General features: G+C 34.2%; 1 protein-coding gene and 1 pseudogene across 1 annotated transcript; both read left to right on the plus strand.

Moving 5' to 3' along the window:
• The first annotated feature begins 8,729 nt into the window (after nt 1-8,729).
• LOC134377505 (U2 spliceosomal RNA) lies at nt 8,730-8,864 on the plus strand (annotated as a pseudogene).
• Nucleotides 8,865-15,310: 6,446 nt separating this feature from the next.
• On the plus strand, nt 15,311-16,264 carry LOC134375950 (olfactory receptor 2A12-like). Its single transcript, XM_063094675.1, has one exon. The coding sequence runs from the start codon at nt 15,311-15,313 to the stop codon at nt 16,262-16,264; it is 954 nt and encodes a 317-aa protein (XP_062950745.1).
• The last annotated feature ends 3,158 nt before the right edge of the window (nt 16,265-19,422 follow it).

Genomic DNA, 19,422 nt, shown 5'->3' on the forward strand with positions numbered 1-19,422 from the left:
AACTGCCAAGCAAGAATACTATATCCAGGATAGCTTTCTTTCTGAAATGAAACAGAAAGTGTATCTTTCCCAGGTAAGCAAAAACTGTACTAATTCGCCAACAGAAGCCCGTCCCTTTAAAAAATCCTTAGGGAGTCCTATCTCTAAAATAAAAAGAGAGATATAGGTCACCATAAATATATGAGAAAGAATAAACATTGCTAGTGGAACAGATATGCAAATGAAAAGAGAAAGAAAATATATTTTATCACTACAAAAATACCAACAAAACCAACCGACAAACAAAAAACACCCAACAGCAAAGATAAACAATAAACCAGAAAAAAAGGAACATAGGAAATATAAAACTGTAGAGAAATTAACAAAATTGCAGGAATAAGGCAATACTTGTCAATAACGACCCTGAATATAAATGGACTAAATTCCCCACTTAAACGATATAGACTGGCTGAATGAATTAAAAAATGATACCCAACTATATGCTGCCTGCAAGAATCTAACAAAGAATCAAATAAAGACACACATAGAATAATAGTGAAGGGATGAAAAAAGATATTTCATGCGAATAGAAACGAAAAATGAGAAGGACTTGCCATACTTGTATTGGATAAAATAGCCTTCAAACCAAGAACTATAATATATATAATAACTTTTATATTATATTATATTATATTATATTATATTATATTATATTATATTATATTATATTATATTATATTATATTATATTATATTATATTATATTATATTATATTATATTATATTATATTATATTATATTATATTATGTTATGTTGTAATGATATCATTATATAATATAACATTATAACATTATATAATATTATATAATGATATCATTATATAATATAACATTATATAATGATATCATTATATAATACATTATATAATGATCAAAGGATCACTGTAGCAAGAAGATATAACAACCATAAATATATATGCACCCAACATTGGAGCACGCAGACATATGAAGAAACAGTTATCAGATCAAAGGAGAGAAATAGACCCCAACACAGTAATAGTTGGGGACTTCAACAAACTGCTTTTAGCATTGGAGAGATCATCTATACAAAGAACCAGTGGAGAATTATTGGGTCTAAACAACACCTTAGACCTAATGGACTTGACAGAAATATATAGAACATTTCATCCAGCAACAACAGAATATATATTCTTCTCAGCACACGGATCATTCTCCAGGATACATGCATGCTAGGTCACAAATTATGTCTCAACAAATTTAAACAGATTGAAATCATATGAAGTATATTTTCAGACCACAATGAAATAAAATTGTAAGTTAACAACAAACAAAGCTATGGAGACTATACTAATTCATGGAAATTGGGCCAAAGAAGAAATAAAGCGGGAAATCAAAAAATTGCTTAAAACTAATGACAGTACAAGTAAAACTTACCCAAATCTATGAGATACTGCAAAAGCAGTACTAAAAGGGAAGTTTATTGCATTAAGCGTTTACATCAAAAGAATAGAACAACTTCAAATAAACAACCTAACGTTAAATCTTAAAGATCTAGGAGAACAAGAACAATTTGATCTCCCAAAAAAAGTAGATGGAAAGAAATAATTAAGATCAGAGCAGAACTAAATGAAATGGAGACCAAACAATGTCAATACAATACAATGTCAATACAATGTTATTACAATACAAATAGCAGACAAATTAGAATTCAGGACAAAAAATAAATTTCAGGAGAAATCACATAGAAGTTCAGTTAATATTGTAGTATAAATAATAAATTTGCAGTGAATAAAAAAAATCCATGAATTATGAAATAATTGGTATTACATCACAGTCATCAAAGCTGATGTTAGAATTATAGTAAGTACCAGGAAATAATTATGTAACAAAAACAATTTGACATTCTCTTAATAATTTATGATCAATAGAGTATAAAATGAACAGTATTAAGATGATTTTAATATTATTAGTGGTCAAGCGTTTATAGCTATATTATGAAAATACTCCCAATGCTATGAGCGAGCATATGTCAATTAAATAAATGGAAAGAAAGATTCTATATTTTGATTTGGAATCAATATTGCAAAATTTAAATTTCTTCAAAATCTGTTGGTATTAACATTATAATTCCAATCGATTGCCAGCCTGGTTTTAAAAAATGGACAAAATAAATTAATTGTAATATTGTAGGGTAACTAATAAGTTTTTTAAATCTACCAACTATTATAATATGCTAATAAACTACATCGCTTCGAGACAAATATTCAAATCTTCATAAAGACATTTATAATACTGTTCTTTTCTAATTTTGGTGGAAACCGGAAGAAACATTTGAACTCACAGAAAGTGAAGTTCCAAAGGAGAATATCCTGCCATGCATCAACTGCCTTAAGAATCTGGGTTTTATGACTGTAACTATAAAGGTAGTGTAATTAATCATAAAACGGAAAGAATAAACCAGATTCCCCAGTGTATCAAATATTCCCTGTGTTGTTCAAGCTAGTGTGCTCGATGAGTCAATGTCCTTGATAATGTTACTAGGTTGGGGGGGTGGAGAGAGAGAAAGAGAGAAACTGTTATCTGGTTCAAAGAGATATATGGAATAAAAACTGCAGGCATGAGGTTTTTCAGTGGAATTAAGAAAATCAACAAGGTAGAGTCACTACTATGAAAACCAAGCAGTGGTTTGATGTCATGAAGCAAAAACTGGTGAGATTTTATATGTTATTACATCACTATTATACTTTCTTTATGGGTTATCTAAACTAAATGTTCAAATAAATTTATCAGATTTGCAAGACTATGTAAATATTCCTAGCATATAGCCCTCAAAAAAGTCTCAGACATCTACTAGGGGTTAAGGCCATTTTCTGTCTCCCCTGAGCAGTGGAAATTTCTGAGCTCGGGAAAAAGCAAGACGATGTCCTGAATTTGATCTTTTTTCCTTTGGTACTGAGCTGCAGAACCAAGTGATAGGAACTGCTGAGACCAGACTTCTTCTGAGATTGGGATACTGCCAGATTACCAAAGGACAATTACACAGCTCTCGCATAGATGGTCTTATTGACAATAATGCATATTTAAAGTCATCCTAGGCTCCCACAGGGGGAACCTTGCAGCGAAAGAAATTTCTTCTCACCCTGAAAATTTGCTTTGTAAACTCATTAAGTCCTTTCCATAGAGACTCCAATAAGTGTATGAAACGTTATTTTCCCAGGAGTCTTTTTAAGACAAAAAGCCAAGAACTTCTGAAAATATGAATAACATATTTTCTGACCTACATAGACACAGAGAAAATATATACATACTCGTATTTATGGATAAATGGATCTATAAATGTTTATGTATAATCCATAATCATGCAGTACCTCAGAGTTGCAGCTATTCGTTCTCTAGTTTGGAGAGACATGAACTCAATCCCTGCTCATTTTTGGGGGGGATACACTAATGAACATGAGCGATTATTTCACAAAAAGAATTTAGTGGATGCGAAATCTTGTGACTTACTATTACATATATGACTTATAGTTGATCATGCTGTGTCCAGCACAAACACTGGCCAGAGATGCGAAACTACTATTTTCTCCACCTCTCAAGCAGTTCAGTATAAGCCTCACAATCAGGACACTGAAGATTTTTTGTTTAAAACAAACAAACAAACTTATTCAAGGTGTATTTTTAAATGTTTTTCTCCCGTAAAGGGCACATTTTCTCTATTTCCCAGAAAACTTATGTACTACCCTTAATGCTGCCCAACATCTGGATAAGTTTCTTCCATTTTAAAAACTTTTCTTTAAAGGTTTATTTCCAATCAAAGCTGGTTATGCATTGTAATATTGATTCACAAATAATTATTCATCATTGCCTATAAACAATTTTCTTTTTGTTTTTGCTTATGCATGATTATCTTCTTATAGTATCCAACTGCTTCTTTCCTCTACAAATACAATATGATATAATTTTAAGATCCAATACCCATTTCAATCTTAATTATTATTATTATTATGGTCATAAGATTAATTATTAGCCACCTAGTTTACATTTTTATACTAGTTTATACACACAAATATTTTTAACATTTGGCACATAGGTGATATCCTATATATTTTATGCCTCTCTCCTTTATACTTAACTGTGAAGTTGTTTAGAGCCAGTGTCTCTAAACAACTAGAAGAGTGTCACATGATATGCTGCTAAATATTTAACAAATAGATAAATTAATATGATTAAATAAATAGTAGTATTTTTAAATGATAAGAAAAATTAGGTTAGTTCTATTACTGGAGTTCTTATAGGGTACCAAAAGCATATGTGCTTGAAGGTCTGTTTTGAAGAGAATGCTAGATGACTACTATGCATCCTAGGTTAGAAAGCTGAATTCTGTATTGTTTGATGATTTCTTCCATGGAGACAGATAGGGAATTTGAGATTTGGAGAGAGATATTAAGTGAGATATAAGGATTCAGAAATAATCTTACACTGCAGGATCCATGTGCATGTTATTATGGAAAGTACTAGATAGTGTATGCTATAAAAAGGATCACATAAAGGACTTTCAGACATCAGTGGCAAAATATTGTTAAAAAACATAGAATGGGATAGTAAATATCATGGGAAGTCAGGAAATTCAAAGGATGTTGAAATATGGTAACAGTTGAGGATGTAAAGATGGTGAGAAGTAAAGGTGTTTACTTTGGAGAAAATAAATTTTTAAAAGGCAGAGATGGTAAAATAAATCGAGAAGAGAAAATGGCTAGAAAAAGAGAAGAAAGAAAAAAATGAGTGAAAGCTAATTACCTTATATCATTTAAGAATATTTATAATATACATTTATGTAAAATCAATATTATATTAATAAAGTGTATTTGCCAGCAAAATCAGAAATAAGTAAAAACAAATTATTTACTATTGTACTTTAAAATATAAATGTATGCAGTTAACCCTTGAATAATGCAGAAGTTAGGGGAATCAGTGCTCCGTGAAAATCTTCATATAGTTTTTGACTCCCCCAAAACTTAACTATTTAACTACTACTTAAGTATCTGTTAGTTAACTATGAATAACCTACTCTTAGATAGATTATTTAACTGTTTGATTAGTCATGCATTTCATGTATGTAACCAAAAAGTTTCCAATATATTTATTGAAAAATATACACCTATAAGTGGACCCTTGGCAGTTCAAACCATGTTGTTCACAGCTCAATTGTAATTTTGTTAAAAATATAACCTGGTTTATTACATAGATTCCTGTTTTATTTCTGTTTATCCCACCTAAATATATCAGTTTTTCCCACTATTATACCCAAGACCTCATTTCTCAGTAGAGGTAACTTAATGTTATATCAAAAATCCCCCCATATTATACAAATACTCCCATTTCCCATAGAAGAATCCCAGTGTTATACAAGTTCTCATTAATTATTTTAAGCATCCTGATATTATCAGTTTCCTAATTTCTCATCAGATAATTTCCCATATTATGCTGTACCTTCATTCCTCACTAGAAGTCTCAGTCTTTACTAGATGTTTCTGAATATTATGACAGTGCCCACGTTGCTCGTGTTTCATGCTATTGCATCAGTGACCCAATACTCAACAAAAGTCTCCCAGTATTATTCCAGAGTCTTCTTTTTTTTTTTTTTATTGAATCAAAATTGATTATACAAATTTTGGGGGCTCAACATAGAGATATGTTGATCAAATCAATATTACTAGCATACATATATAGTTACAAATCATAGTTATTCTTTATGCTCCTGCCCAATCTCTCCCCATCCCCCTCTTTCTTCCCCTTCCCCCCTTCTAATTACCCTAGATTTCTTCTCTCCTTCTGAAAGAATAATGGCTACTCTGTTGACTTGTTGCCTAGATGATCTGTCCAGTGCTGAGAGGTGTGATCAGGTCTCCCAGTATTATCACAGAGTAGATGCTTCTTCTGTCACTCTGAAATGGGCTTTGTGGAGAGACACATCCTCTTCTTTTCTTTATCTCTGCTGGTGATTCTCCCTGTGTCAATGCACTCCAGTGGCTAGCGGACCATCTGCATGGTGTTTGTGGCATCTAGCCACTTTTGTGGAAGCCAGGGTTATTGTGGTGGCTGTGGTGGGCCACCCACATAGAGGTGATGTTTTTGGTATGCTCCTTTGTGCTGGCAGTGTGCCTGGCTGTAGGGAGTGTCTGGTCCCTGGCTCCATACCTCATGACCCCGGGTGGGCCCTGAGGCCCTGGCACAGTTTGCCTGGTAGTGGGAGGGGGGTCTGGTACACTTCTCCAAGACTAGGGTCCCCAGGTGTGCCCTGAGTCACTGGAATAGTGTACCTAGTTGTGGGTGGGGGTTCTGGTCTCCAGATCAATGCCTTGGGTCCCCCAGCGGGGTCCTGAGGCCCTGGCAGTGTGCCTGTTTGTGGGAGGAGGGTCTGATCTCTGGCTCCATAGCTCAGGTCCCCAGGCTGGCCCTGAATTTGCAGGTTCAGTGTGCCCGTTTTTGGGAGGGGCGTCTGGTCCCCAGATCCAAGCCTTAGGTGCCCAGGGGGTTCCTGAGGCACTGGAGGAGTGTACCTGGTTGTGGGAGAGGAGTCCAGTCCCCAGCTCCATACCTCCGGTCCCTGGGCAGGCCCTGAGGCACTAGCATGGTGTGTCTGGTTGTGGGAGGGGGTTCTGGTACTCTTCTCTATGACTTGTGTTTCTGGGTGGGACCCAAGGTGCTGGCACAGTGTATCTGGTTTTGTGTGGGGGATCCCATCCCTGGCTCTTTTCCTCAGGTTCCCAGGCAGGCCCTGAGACACTGGTATGGTATGCCTGGTTGTGAGAGAGGGGCCTGATCCCTGGCTCCATACCTCGGATCCCTGCATGGGCCCCAAGGTGCTTGCACAGTGTGCCTGGTTGTGGGAGGGGGTCCAGTCCCCTTCTCCATTCCCCGGGCCCCCATATTATTACTCTGTTCCAAGACTCCTCATATGAAATTTCTCAATAATAAGCAAGTAGCCCCATTCCCCATTAAAAGATTGCTGACATTACTCAGTGCCCCCATTTCTTATCAAAATTATGACATAATGAATGTTTCCCTATTTATCAACAGAAGATTTTCAATATGATAGTATTACCACAATTCCTTATCAGAATTTTCCCATGAAACAAAAATAGGCTCTTTAAATAATCAACAAAATTGACAAATCTGTAAATAGTCTAAGAAAAAAGCAAAGAAGTTTCTAATTTCTAGAATCAGAAATTTAAGAGGTGATGTTACTATAGACAATACAGAAACAAGAAAGACTATAAGAGAATACTGTGAATAATTGTGTACCAAAACATTAGAAACCTAGATGAATTGAAAAAAAAAATTCCTGGAAACATACAAACTACAAAAACTGACTGAAGAAGTAAAAAAATCTGGACAGACCTATATAAAAAAGAGATGAATAAATAATCAAAATCTTTCCAACAAAAAGTGGTACAGGACCATATGGCTTATTTTGTGATTTCTACCAAACATTTAAACAGGAATTAACACCTAGCCTTCTCAAACTCTTCCCAAAAATTAAAAAAAGAGGGAATGTTTTCAAACTCATTTTATGAGGCCAGCATTACCTTAATACAAAAGCCAGACAAAGACATCACAAGATCATAATACTTACAGACCAACCAATTATCTTGCTCTGTTAGTTTTTAAACAGACCAGTATCTCTTTTGACTATAGAGACAGAAATCGGTATCCATCAGCATATTAAAAGGACTATACACCATGCATAAGGTGAATTGATCCCAGGAAAGCAAGGTCATTTCATTTCAATATATGAAAATCAGAGAATGTAATATACCACCAAAATAGAATGAAGAAAAAAATATGATCACCTTAATGGTTGCAGCAAAACAATTTGACAAAATTCAACATACTTTCAGAATAAAAATATTCAGAAAACTAGTATTAGAGGGCACTTACCCCAACATAATAAAAGGCATTTACAAAAACTGAACAAGTAACATCACAATCAGTGGTGAAAAAATAAATAATATCCCCCTAAAACCAGGAGCATGAAAAGGATGCATGCTTCTGTTCAACACTGTAATGGAAGTTTCAGCCAAGGTAATTAGGCAAGAAAAAAAAAAAAAGTCATCAAAAGTAGGAAGAACTAAAACTACCTATATGCACAGATAACATAATCTTACACAAAGATAATTGTAAAGAATTTACAATAAACTATTAAAGCTAAGAAATTAATTCATTGCAATTGAGGAATTTTTTAAACTGCACTTAGTACTATCACTTTTATTATTTTATTTATTTTTAATTCTTTTTAAATTTATTATTAGCATATTCATTCTTACAAACCATATTTCTTTATGCCCTTAGCCCGACCTATCACTTTCTAAACCCACTCCCTTCCTCCTCCCCATCTCTACTGTTCTTAGGTCTGTTCCCTCCTTCTGAAAGTTCAGCATATTGTTGTGGTCTTTTCTTTCTTTCCTTCATTCTTTCCTTCTTCTCTTGTTCCCTTCCTTTCTTTCTCCCTCCCTCCCTTCCATCCTAGCAGCCAGTTATGAGTGAGAACATTCAGTATTTCTGTTTCTTTGTCTGGTTTATTTCACTTAACATAATTTTCTCTGGACTCACACATGTTGCTGCAAAGGGCAGAATTTTATTCTTATTTTTATGGCTGAGTAGTATTCCATTGTGTATATATACCACATTTTTTTTTTATCCAGTCATCCGTCAATAAACACTTAGGTTATTGCTTCTCGGCCTTTTGGCTAAGATCAAGTGTAATAAACACTTAGGTTAGTTACATATCTTGGCTATTGTAAATAGAGCTGCAATGAACATGGGAGTGCATGTATCCCTTCAACATGATAATTTCCATTCCTTTGGAAATATACCCATTTGGTGGTATTGCTGGATTATATGGTAGGTCTATCTGTAGTTGTTTGAGAAACATCCATACTGTTTTCCTTAATGGCTGTGCTAATTTACAGTCCCACCAACACTGTAGAAGAGTTCCCCTTTCCTTGCATCCTTGCCAACATTTGTTATTCTCAGTCATTTTAATAATGGCCAGTCTAACTGGGGTGAGGTGATATCTCAATGTGGTTTTGATTTGCATTTCTCTGATGACTAGTGATGCTGAGCATTTTTTCATGTACCTGTTGGCCTTTTGTATGTGTTCCTTTGAAAAATGTCTATCATCTCCTTTGCCCATTTTTTGATTGGATTATTTGTTTTCTAACTGTGTAGTTGTTTGAGTTCTTTGTATATTCTAGATGTTAATTCTTTGTCAAATGTATAGCTTGCAAATATTTTCTCCCATTCTGTAGGTATTCTTTTTGCTCTGTTGATAGTTTCCTTTCCTGTGCAGAAGATTTTTAATTTGATATAATCCCATTTATTTATTTTTTTCTTTTGTTGCCTATAAGATCAACAAACAAAATACAGTATTTTTTATACATCAGTAATGAACAACCCAACTGTGGAATATATCTTTTGGGAAAATAACCAAGATTTTACAGGATTATAGATGAAGGAATTCCTGCACTTATTTTCTTCACCTTACCCTAAGATCTTGCAACCTCAAAATGTCTGCCTTACAGAGGGAACAATACCACATGTCCTCACTCATAAATGGGAGATAACAGAGAAAGAAGGAAAGAAAGAAGGACCACAGGGGGGTGTTAGACTTGCAGAGGGACAGAACATAAGTAGAGTTGCCAGGGATGGAGCAGGGGAGGAGGAGAGAGGTTGCGGGGAGGTTGGGTGAGGAACACAGGGAATAATTGCAAGTGGAGGTAATGGGCATACTGGTAGTATTGATCTGATCATCACATCTTGGACACTGGTGGTGACAGTCAGCTTTGTGCTACATGAATATACATAATCAATTTTTTAAAAAGTATTTCTACAATACTTTCATTCCTGGGATAATGTACAAGATGTAGCTGATAAAATTAACTCGCACTGTTTAGAAATTGTTAATATAGTTTTTTCACCTACTCTGGGCATATTATATATTTAATGGAAACAGTAAATGCGGGGTGACGGAAAACATCTGTTTATTATTGTGAGACTCATTTTTTTCTTGAAGTCAGAGAAGAAGCATTAAGGAAAGATAACTCAAACTTAATTTTTTATAGTAGAAAAAATACTCATGGATTTCACATTTTTCAGAATTGAACTAGTTTGTGATATCTTCTCTGATTTCAAAAATGTTCTAATGTCATTCTCAGTTCAATACTTATCACAGTATTATTTAATTTATTCAGCAAATAATTTTTCCAACCTCCAGTTTTCCATTTGCATAATGGATTTATGTTTTAATAAATTAAACAATTTTGACATTGAATTATTTTCATTTGATGTTTTTGCATTCATACACAAATTTTAATTTTCTCTGTAATTAATGGTAATTTAGTTTCTCATCTGCAATATTTATTTCCTATTTATGACTCATTTATTTTTGCTTAACACACAGTCACTCCATTGTATTCTTTTTGATTAATGTAAGAAAATCTTCTTTAATTTCAAAATAAATTTTGTATACATTCAACAGGCTAACTTCTATTAGAAATCTGTTTAGTAAATTATAATTTTTCAATTATTCTTACCTAATTTTCAGATTAGAAAGATTACAGCACATATAAGTTATCTAAATCCATATTCATATATCCTTTCCTTTGTAAGGCTTGAGTTGTATCAACTGGATTGAAGCAAAGTGCCAGGGGGAAACATGAGAACTTATGGTCACTTTATTTGATATAATTTTTACACGTGTCCCAGACTCTGAGTAAGTATCACTGCTTGCTTTGAAGAAGACAGAATGATAAGGATTCCTTATTATAATATCCTGAAATCATCCACATCCCTCAGTCAATAGGAGGATTCCTATGTCACAGAGATGTCAAAGAGATGCATTAAGAGAATTAATTTGGATTTTGATTCTGTAAGAACAGCAGAGAGGAGAACAGGAGTGTTGAATGGGTTCCTGCCCATACCATTGACTGGACTTTGCAAGATTTCCCTGAGATGGAAATTAAAATGGTGTAACACAGGGAACTGAACTTTGAGGATCCATGTAAAAAGAAATAAAAATCTTTCAGGGTCCCGTTTCTCAGCTTAATTTTTTTTAAAGCATAATGTATTATAGGGTTTTTTTTTTTTTTTTCTGTCTTATTGAGGTTGAGGTAGACCTACGGATATTTAAAGATACTTTGTTAACTTTCTCAAACTACCTACAAGTGCAACCAAGTAATAACAAAAATATAGCTTTCACTTTTCTCATGTTTTTAAAAAATGTGTTAGAAAGATTTCTAAGATCTCATTTAATCCTGCAAACAAGAATATAATACTGAAACTATTATTAACATCCTCAATTGACATATAGATGGAAAAGTATGTACAGTGGCAAGATAAAATTTTGGAGAATATAATGCTGAAAACAATGACATCTTAGGTAAAAGAGAAACTGGAGAAAATACAGTGAGAGAATAGCCTAAAAGTGAGGAAAAATAGAAGAAGAAATAAGTTGTCATTGGTAGGCGGGCAAATAAGTTCAAGATAAATGTTAAATTCAGTCAATGTTACAATGCTGTCAAATAAGAAATTGTTCATAGTTTTACCTGCTAAAGTGTGGGATAATTTGTTGGGCAGCAGTAGAAAATTAATAGTTTACAGAATTAGTAGATTACTAGTAGCAGTGATAGTACAAATTATGAGTGTAAGATGGGAAAGCTTAGTATGTACTGAAGAAATTTGGGGAGGAATTACAAGGAAGGTGAATCAAATAGAGATTTTAAAGGTGAACGGGATTTTGATGTAGAATGGACAGAGAAGTACACAAATGAAAAATATAATTTGGGCAATATAACATCAGTGGGAATAAATAAAATTGCTTATTTGACGTTTAAATTGATCATTCCTATCATATACCTGGTTGATTGGTTTTTTAGTTTATTTCAGTTTATTTCCAAAGACATTTTGTGAAAACCTTATACTTTTGTACCTTATGTCCCACTAGGTAAATTCACATGGCCAATTCGAATTTGGGCAGAAAGGACTAGAAGGCCATTTAATCTGTATACCTAACCAATATACCTGTGAAATAGGTTGAATCTGTGTGTCCCCCCAAAATTTACATGTTGAAACCCTAATCCCAATGTTATGGTATTTGGAGTTCGGACACTTTGGAGGTAAAGTCATGAGGGTGAAACCTTCATGAATGGGATTAGTGCCCCCATAGTAAGAGGTGAGAAAACTACCATGTGAGGATCCAATGAGAAGTTGACAGTTTGCAACCCAGAACAGAGAGTCCTCTACACAACCTGACCATGCGAGCACCCTGATCTTGATCGAAAAGCTTCCCGAACTGTGTATTGTCAGTTTTTGTTGTTTATCAGTCACCTAATCTATGGTATTTTTTTAGCAGTTTGAACTAAAATGCTCTAAAAATATAGCCATTCTACCAATACAACTAAACTAAGATTTTTCTCTTCTGTCTCATGTTTATTCCTGTGTATCAATTGGTTTACAAGTTCTGATGAGAATCCTATGATACACAGATGTTTTGGTCATGTATGAACACACAGTTTGATTCTCCATATGTTAACCAATGGACCTCAAACATGTCAAAGAATTGTCTAGTTTCTCAGTCTAATTGCTTCTTACTCAAAGAAGATTGAGTAATTTCTTCTTACTAATTTCACTTCCAGGAAGCTTTATGTAATTTCCACACATGTATGCAAAATGCAAACTAAATTTTCCATATAAGATTTCTAAAGCATGGCCAGTACTTACATGTGTGCTAATTGGATGTGATCAAATGTATGTGTATATCAAATCATGACATTGTATATCTTGAATATAGATGATTTTGTCAATTAAATATTTTTAATAAAAATATAAAAATATAAAATCAAAAAAGAGCCACCATAAGTATTCCTGTGATTACAGTTTGTTAAAAAGGAAAGAAAATTTCAGTGCCTGATATCATTTGAAATGTAGTAAAAAAACAATAGGAGGGCAGTCAAGTTCCTGAAAAATGTCTGTACATATTAGCTTTCTTTCACGTACCTGATGTAAAACATTATAGACAAAGGAATGATATTCAGGAGTCACATGCACACACTCACTGGGATCAGAAAGTTAGCTTTTTCTCATTTGACCAGCACCTAATTGTGTTTTTGTTTCCTTTCTCTCTGTCTCCTAAAACCAGAACATCTGTGGAAAGTTAACAGGATTCCTTAGGGATTGGGATCTCATATTTGTTAATGTCTGGGAATATAGACTTGTTACTTGCTCTGAATTCTGTGTAACAAACAACAGGGTAGTTATTTCAGTACCATCTTATCTCAGTGTCCCACCTGTGTTCCAGAAAAGGAAATAGAAAGTGTGTTTCAAATTGAGACAGAAGTAAACAGGGCCCAGGCACTGTCAACACCCGTGAGAGCCCAGGAAGGTTTCCTTCTTGAGCGCAGTTTCTGCAGAGACTGGCAAAATCATAACATCAAGGCAATTTGGAATAATGTAATATGAGTGAATTTGACATTTAAAAATAAACATTGATGTCTCATTTTAACGATTCTCCAAGACTAAACTTTTCATCATCTTTGCAAAATGTCTTTTATTAGCACTCAAGAGAGACTGTAATTTCTTAATGGTAATTTCTTTGTATTTGAAGAAGTCCTTCTAAGTTTTCCTTCTTTCTTAAGGGTGAGAATACTTGTTATTAATATTTTTTTATTATTTTTGAGAAAAGAACTCTTAGACATGTGGCTGGATCAAAATATAAATGATATTGGTATTTCTAAATATTTGCCTGTCTTTATTTGTCACTAAGTACCTGTAAGTGCTAAGAAAAAAAAATGATGCTACAGATGAGGAAAAATCGGTGATACAGTCGTTTTCTGTGGTCCTCAGTGTTAAGGTGACTAATGTGAGCTTCTGATATTTAGGAAAAACTATGGGTTAAGAGTCTGAATCAGAACCAGCCTCCCTTGATTTGAATTCTAGCCCTGTCACTAACTGGCTATGTATACCTGGCAAGTGGTTATGGTCTTTGTGTAACACTTTATCATTACAGAATGGGGATAAAAGTGCAATCCATCTCACATGGTCATTGTGTAAATTGAATGAATTAATCCAAACAAGGCACCTAGCAAATTTGCAATAACTTAGCTATACTGTTATATCATTAGTACTGTTATTACATTTTAGGTTAAATGATTTCCCAAACATTCATTTCCCTTAATCTGCTATCATTTTTTTCAGGATATAACTTTTCCATAATTAAAATTATATGATTTGAAGGGACTAAAAGGATGTACACAGTGAGTTTTGAGGGTGTGCTTGTGCAACAACATGGTCTAAATGTGTACATGTCTGAGAAGAGAGGACAATGGTAAGTTAAAGGAAAAAATCGATTTCTTAGACATTATTTAGAAGAAGCTAGATAACCTATATTTGAGATACAAAGTTTGTATTTCTGCCTGAAACATGGTTCGTTAAAAATGTAAGTGGTGAAAATTAAACTAAGTGAAGGAGCTCACTTTTCCCTCAAGTCCATGTTAAGAGTATGTTACATTTGCCTCTTTTCGTAGAGATTGGATCAGATATGAGTTTAATTAATATCTTCCTCTGAATCCCAAAGCATATACAATGTTTCCCTGTAAGTGAACAAACGTATGAATTGAAATGAGCCTCTCATCTCTGCAGTGTAAATGCAAAACAGCCAAGCACGTGCAAATCAGATTACCTGAATTTTATGTCCATCTTTGCCACTTACTCATGTTTAGAATTTGACCAACTTACTACCATTCTCTAATTTCATTTAAAAAAAAAAACTTAAAATGATTATTTTATATTTTACTTTCACCCTCATTTTAGCAAATTCTGAAGAATCATGTCATGAACTCTCATACTGCAAATGGAAAAAATGTTACTAAAGCAAAACAAAGTTTCTTCTTAAAAGTTTGCACTGCACACATTGGCAAAGGCTGTAAAAGAGAACTAAAAAAGAATTTCTTCTTTATTTGCTTGTATACGCATCTCTGTGCATTTTCGTGTTTTTGTATTTATAGTCACTTTCAGAATCTAAATAGAAACTTTTCATTATAATATATGAAAGCATTTTTCAAACTTTGGTATGAATGTAATGAAATTTTCAAAAAACAGGTAATTTCATCCAGTGAGTTAATGAATATACTCTCCTGGATAGTATTTAATGGTGTTAAAGAATCAGTGTGCTTTTATTACCTCATCATGATTCTATGTCTTCAAAGGATATCTCTTCTTCTCTCCACATCAGTAGTTTAATTCTGGCCCCAAAGATGTCTCAGAAAAATTTCAGCACCGTCACTGAGCTGGTCCTTCTAGGATTTTCCAATCACCCCCAGGCTGAGGTGCCCCTCTTCCTCCTTTTCTCTCTGGTTTACATGGTCAATATCTTTGGAAACACAGCAGTTATTGTTTTGGTTATAATTGATTCCTGTCTCCAGACACCCATGTATTTTTTCCTATGTCACTTGGCCTTTCTCAACATAATTTACACCACAGCTGTGGTACCCAAGATGCTCTTCAACCTCCTTGCTTTCAAGAAAGTCATCTCTTACAAACTCTGCCTTGCCCAGACCTACATCTCCCTGTTCATGGGAGCCTCCGAGTGCATTATTTTAGCGATCATGGCTCTGGACCGCTACGTGGCCATTTGTTCCCCTCTGCGGTACCTGGTAATCATGAACTGGTCTACGTGTGTGCAGCTGGCTGTGGGAGCCTGGACCATCAGCTTCTTTGCCTCAGTGATTCCACTCTACTTTACCATAGCTCCCTTCTGTGGCCCTTACATAATTGACCATATTTTTTGTGAGGTGCCTGTTATTCTTCATTTGCTCTGTGGTGACACATCCCTGCAGGAGACCTTGATGGCAATAGGAGCATTTGGCACCCTCTTACTCCCCTTCCTCCTGATTCTCCTCTCCTACCTGCACATACTGGTTGCTGTGATGAGGATGCACTCAGCTGAGGGTAGGAAAAAAGCTTTCTCCACCTGCAGCTCTCATCTGACTGTGGTGACCATTTATTATGGGACAGGGATGTTCATGTATATGAGGCCCAAATCTCTATATTCAGCTGAAGGTGATAAATTGATTTCCTTATTCTATGCAGTCATCAATCCTGCCTTGAACCCTCTAATTTATAGCCTGAGGAACAAGGAAGTGAAGAAAGCCTTGAAGCGAGTCTTAGAGAGATGGACAGTGTCCCAAAGACAGAAGATAGCATCTTGAGATATGTCAGTAGTTGGAATTTATTTATTCTAATACACTCGAGGCAAGTGACATATTTGTGTCATATATTTAACTTGATTAGCCACAAATACATGTAACTCTATGTCAAAATTATTACAAATATATTAGGTTATGCTTCTCTGACAACACCCTACTGTTACCCTACATTTCATGACTGTTGTTGGATTATAATCCATGTATTAAATATTTCTATACATCAGAAGTTTATTCCTAAAAGCAAGCAAGTTCCATTTAACATGGAACTTGGAATTGAAATTTCAAGGCAGATTTTCTGACTTTATAATTTTGCATCGCCTCTATATTTCATTATTCAATTTCCTTATAATATTTAGATTCTTATTTTTTCTTTATTACTCAGATATCACAGCATCTTCTTTTGTTTACCTATATTCAACACATGTATACTTTGAAGCACCTGTTTTACTAATGGCAAGATTATATCAATAACTTAGTAAATATAACCAAATTCAACAAATAATTAAATTTCAGGGGGAAAGACCTCATGACCCAATTTCTGGATGCTTTCCAGATATTATGAAACATGATTTAACCGTCCATCTCTAAGTTAATAAATCCTGATGCTTTTTTCAAATGCAGTGTTTTCAGAATATTACTACACTCCCTCAATTCTGCACATTGCCCAGCTGATGGCTTCCTTAGGCATGTAAGTGACATGTGTATTGCAAGCTTCAACTCAATTGGCACCTGTTTTGTAAAATCTTTTCCTGAAAACTAATATTTTTCTCTTTACCTTGCTGTGAATTCTCCTTTCCTTGATGTAGGACTTTAAACTTTAGCTTGTTTCATTGCACATTTTGTGTTTTATGTTAACTTTCCACATGTTTTCAACAACTATGAAATCTATTTGGACAATGCATGAAACACCGACTCTCCCCAGAAACCTCATAATCTAAACCAGTTGAAAGTGCATGCTGATTTCTGACTGCAGTGCAGGGGGGAAAAAATGTAGAGCCACCAGGAAAGCCCTTTCTCTAAAATTATTTAAGCTGACTCATCAAGTAAGAAAAATATTTACCAGGTGTACATGTTAAAGAGAAAATTCAAATGCAGGTACAGAGTGAAAAAATAAAAGCACCAAAAATTTAGTGAAAATTGTTCAATGTGTTTTGGCTCAACTCCATAGTCCTCAAGTCTTGTCTGGATTTTTCTTTTTGCTCTAAATAAAAAGAACAGGGCCTTAACATTTTTCTTTTGTTCCCAATAGTGCCAAGTGCGTTGTTCACCCCTTGCTTTTTTAATTAAACTGGATTACTTTCTTCGTAATTTAACGATGTATAATTGTCTATTTGTCTTAATTTTTTTGAATGACATGTTTTATAATTCTATATAGTGTTCACTTTTCTTTGTCCAAAATTGTATATCTTTCCTTTTCCTTTAATATAGAAATGTGTACATTTTTGATAAACGGCAGTTTATAGTTAGAGCCCTTGATACCACATGTGAAATTCACATAAGTTTAGTTTTCTGCATATGTAATTTTAAAAATTAACATACAGTTATGAACGGGGATAAGGGGAAGGTTTTATTTGCATAAATTTGTAATAGTTCTTTAGAAAATCAAATCCCTTTCTAGTCCCCAAAACTCTGAGTTTTAAAAGCAATTTTTCTGTGTTTTTAATCCAGTGTGCTATAAATAAACATTCTTTCATCATTTGCGTGTCACTATTAATTTTTCTTATTCCAAGACTATTGAAATGCCCTTGTCTTTATGGGATTGTGTGAGTTTGCTGTGTTCTGTAATGCAGTGCTTATCTGGTAGTTTCTGGCGGTTGATATTATGTCTTTGTAGTGCAAAATCTTACTCCATAGAACATAGGCTAGCAGCTAACTGGCTGAAGTCCTTGAAATAAGAAAAGTTGTTAAAAGGCCCATGTTTCCCACTTTGAGGAAGTCTCCTGGGAATTTATTACTACCAGCTTAACTTTTAACAAGCCATTTCTCCTCTGGGAACAAAATCTGCTAATGGGGTGAGTTTTGAGTGGGGCTTAAACATTAGTTCTTGTGAAGTTCAATTACTAATAAAAAACTATGTCTCATGGTTTAGAAGAATACCAAGAGTAACTTTTCATAACACTAATACTGAGACTTTTTAGTTGTCTCCTTAACAACACATACATACATGTGCACACACACACTCTTTGCTGTTCACAACACATTTTCATCACCTCTGCCCTATTCTGCTATTTTACTTCTCCAGAATTTCTTCACGCTATTTTCACCAATTAAAATGCAATCACTTTTCATCAGGCTCCTAAATTGCCATGATGTCTTATATTCAAATATTGTTCTCCCAGGCAATTATTATTATTCCTTCCTGTGTCTGGTGTCTTGTAGTTTTTTTCATCAGAGTTTCTTTTATGTCTTGTATTATTTTCATTTTTACATGATAAATATATTGAGTGATTCTGAACATTAAGATTCACCTCTATGCCATCATCATGAATGACTAATAAATGAATGAATAAATTTTAAAATATAATCGTGCATATGGAATATATGTTTATAAAATTAGATTACAGAAAAAAGCAGAGAATAAAATTGTGCATAAGCATTAATGCTAAAATTAAAGTGCATACATATAGAAATACTAATTATAATTACTATAAAAATAACACGATTTGTATTTTTAAGTTATGAGTAAATATTTCTTTTGTCAAGGTTATATTTTCACATCTTTGTTACTTTTCAAATTAACTGTTTGAAAAAAAATGTGTTACTTTAATATAGTGTGAAATTTTTGTGGGAATTGTGTGGGAACAGATCCTAGGAATCATCACAGTAATTACCGAACACCGTGCTGGGCATTGCACATAGCACTAGAGAATTTTGGGTATGGCCCCTGCACTTAAATACAGTACCTTTTGTTTGGACAGTTAAAAGTAGGACATGTGGACACTGAAACCCACGTGGCAACTTGACTTAGTGGTCACATGGTGGGTTCTGATCTTGGAGCCATGGAGACAGAATAGGTTGGTGTGCAGTAAGATAGCCAGGGAACTCCCTTGCAAGAGGATCGCATTACATTAAGTTACACTTTGAAGAAGAGGAAAACATAAAAAGAATTCAGGAAGACTAGTGCCTTCCAGCATACTTACATGGGAAATTCTTCATAATTC

The sequence above is a fragment of the Cynocephalus volans genome, chromosome 4 (assembly GCF_027409185.1).
Source record: "Cynocephalus volans isolate mCynVol1 chromosome 4, mCynVol1.pri, whole genome shotgun sequence".
Taxonomy (NCBI): domain Eukaryota; kingdom Metazoa; phylum Chordata; class Mammalia; order Dermoptera; family Cynocephalidae; genus Cynocephalus; species Cynocephalus volans.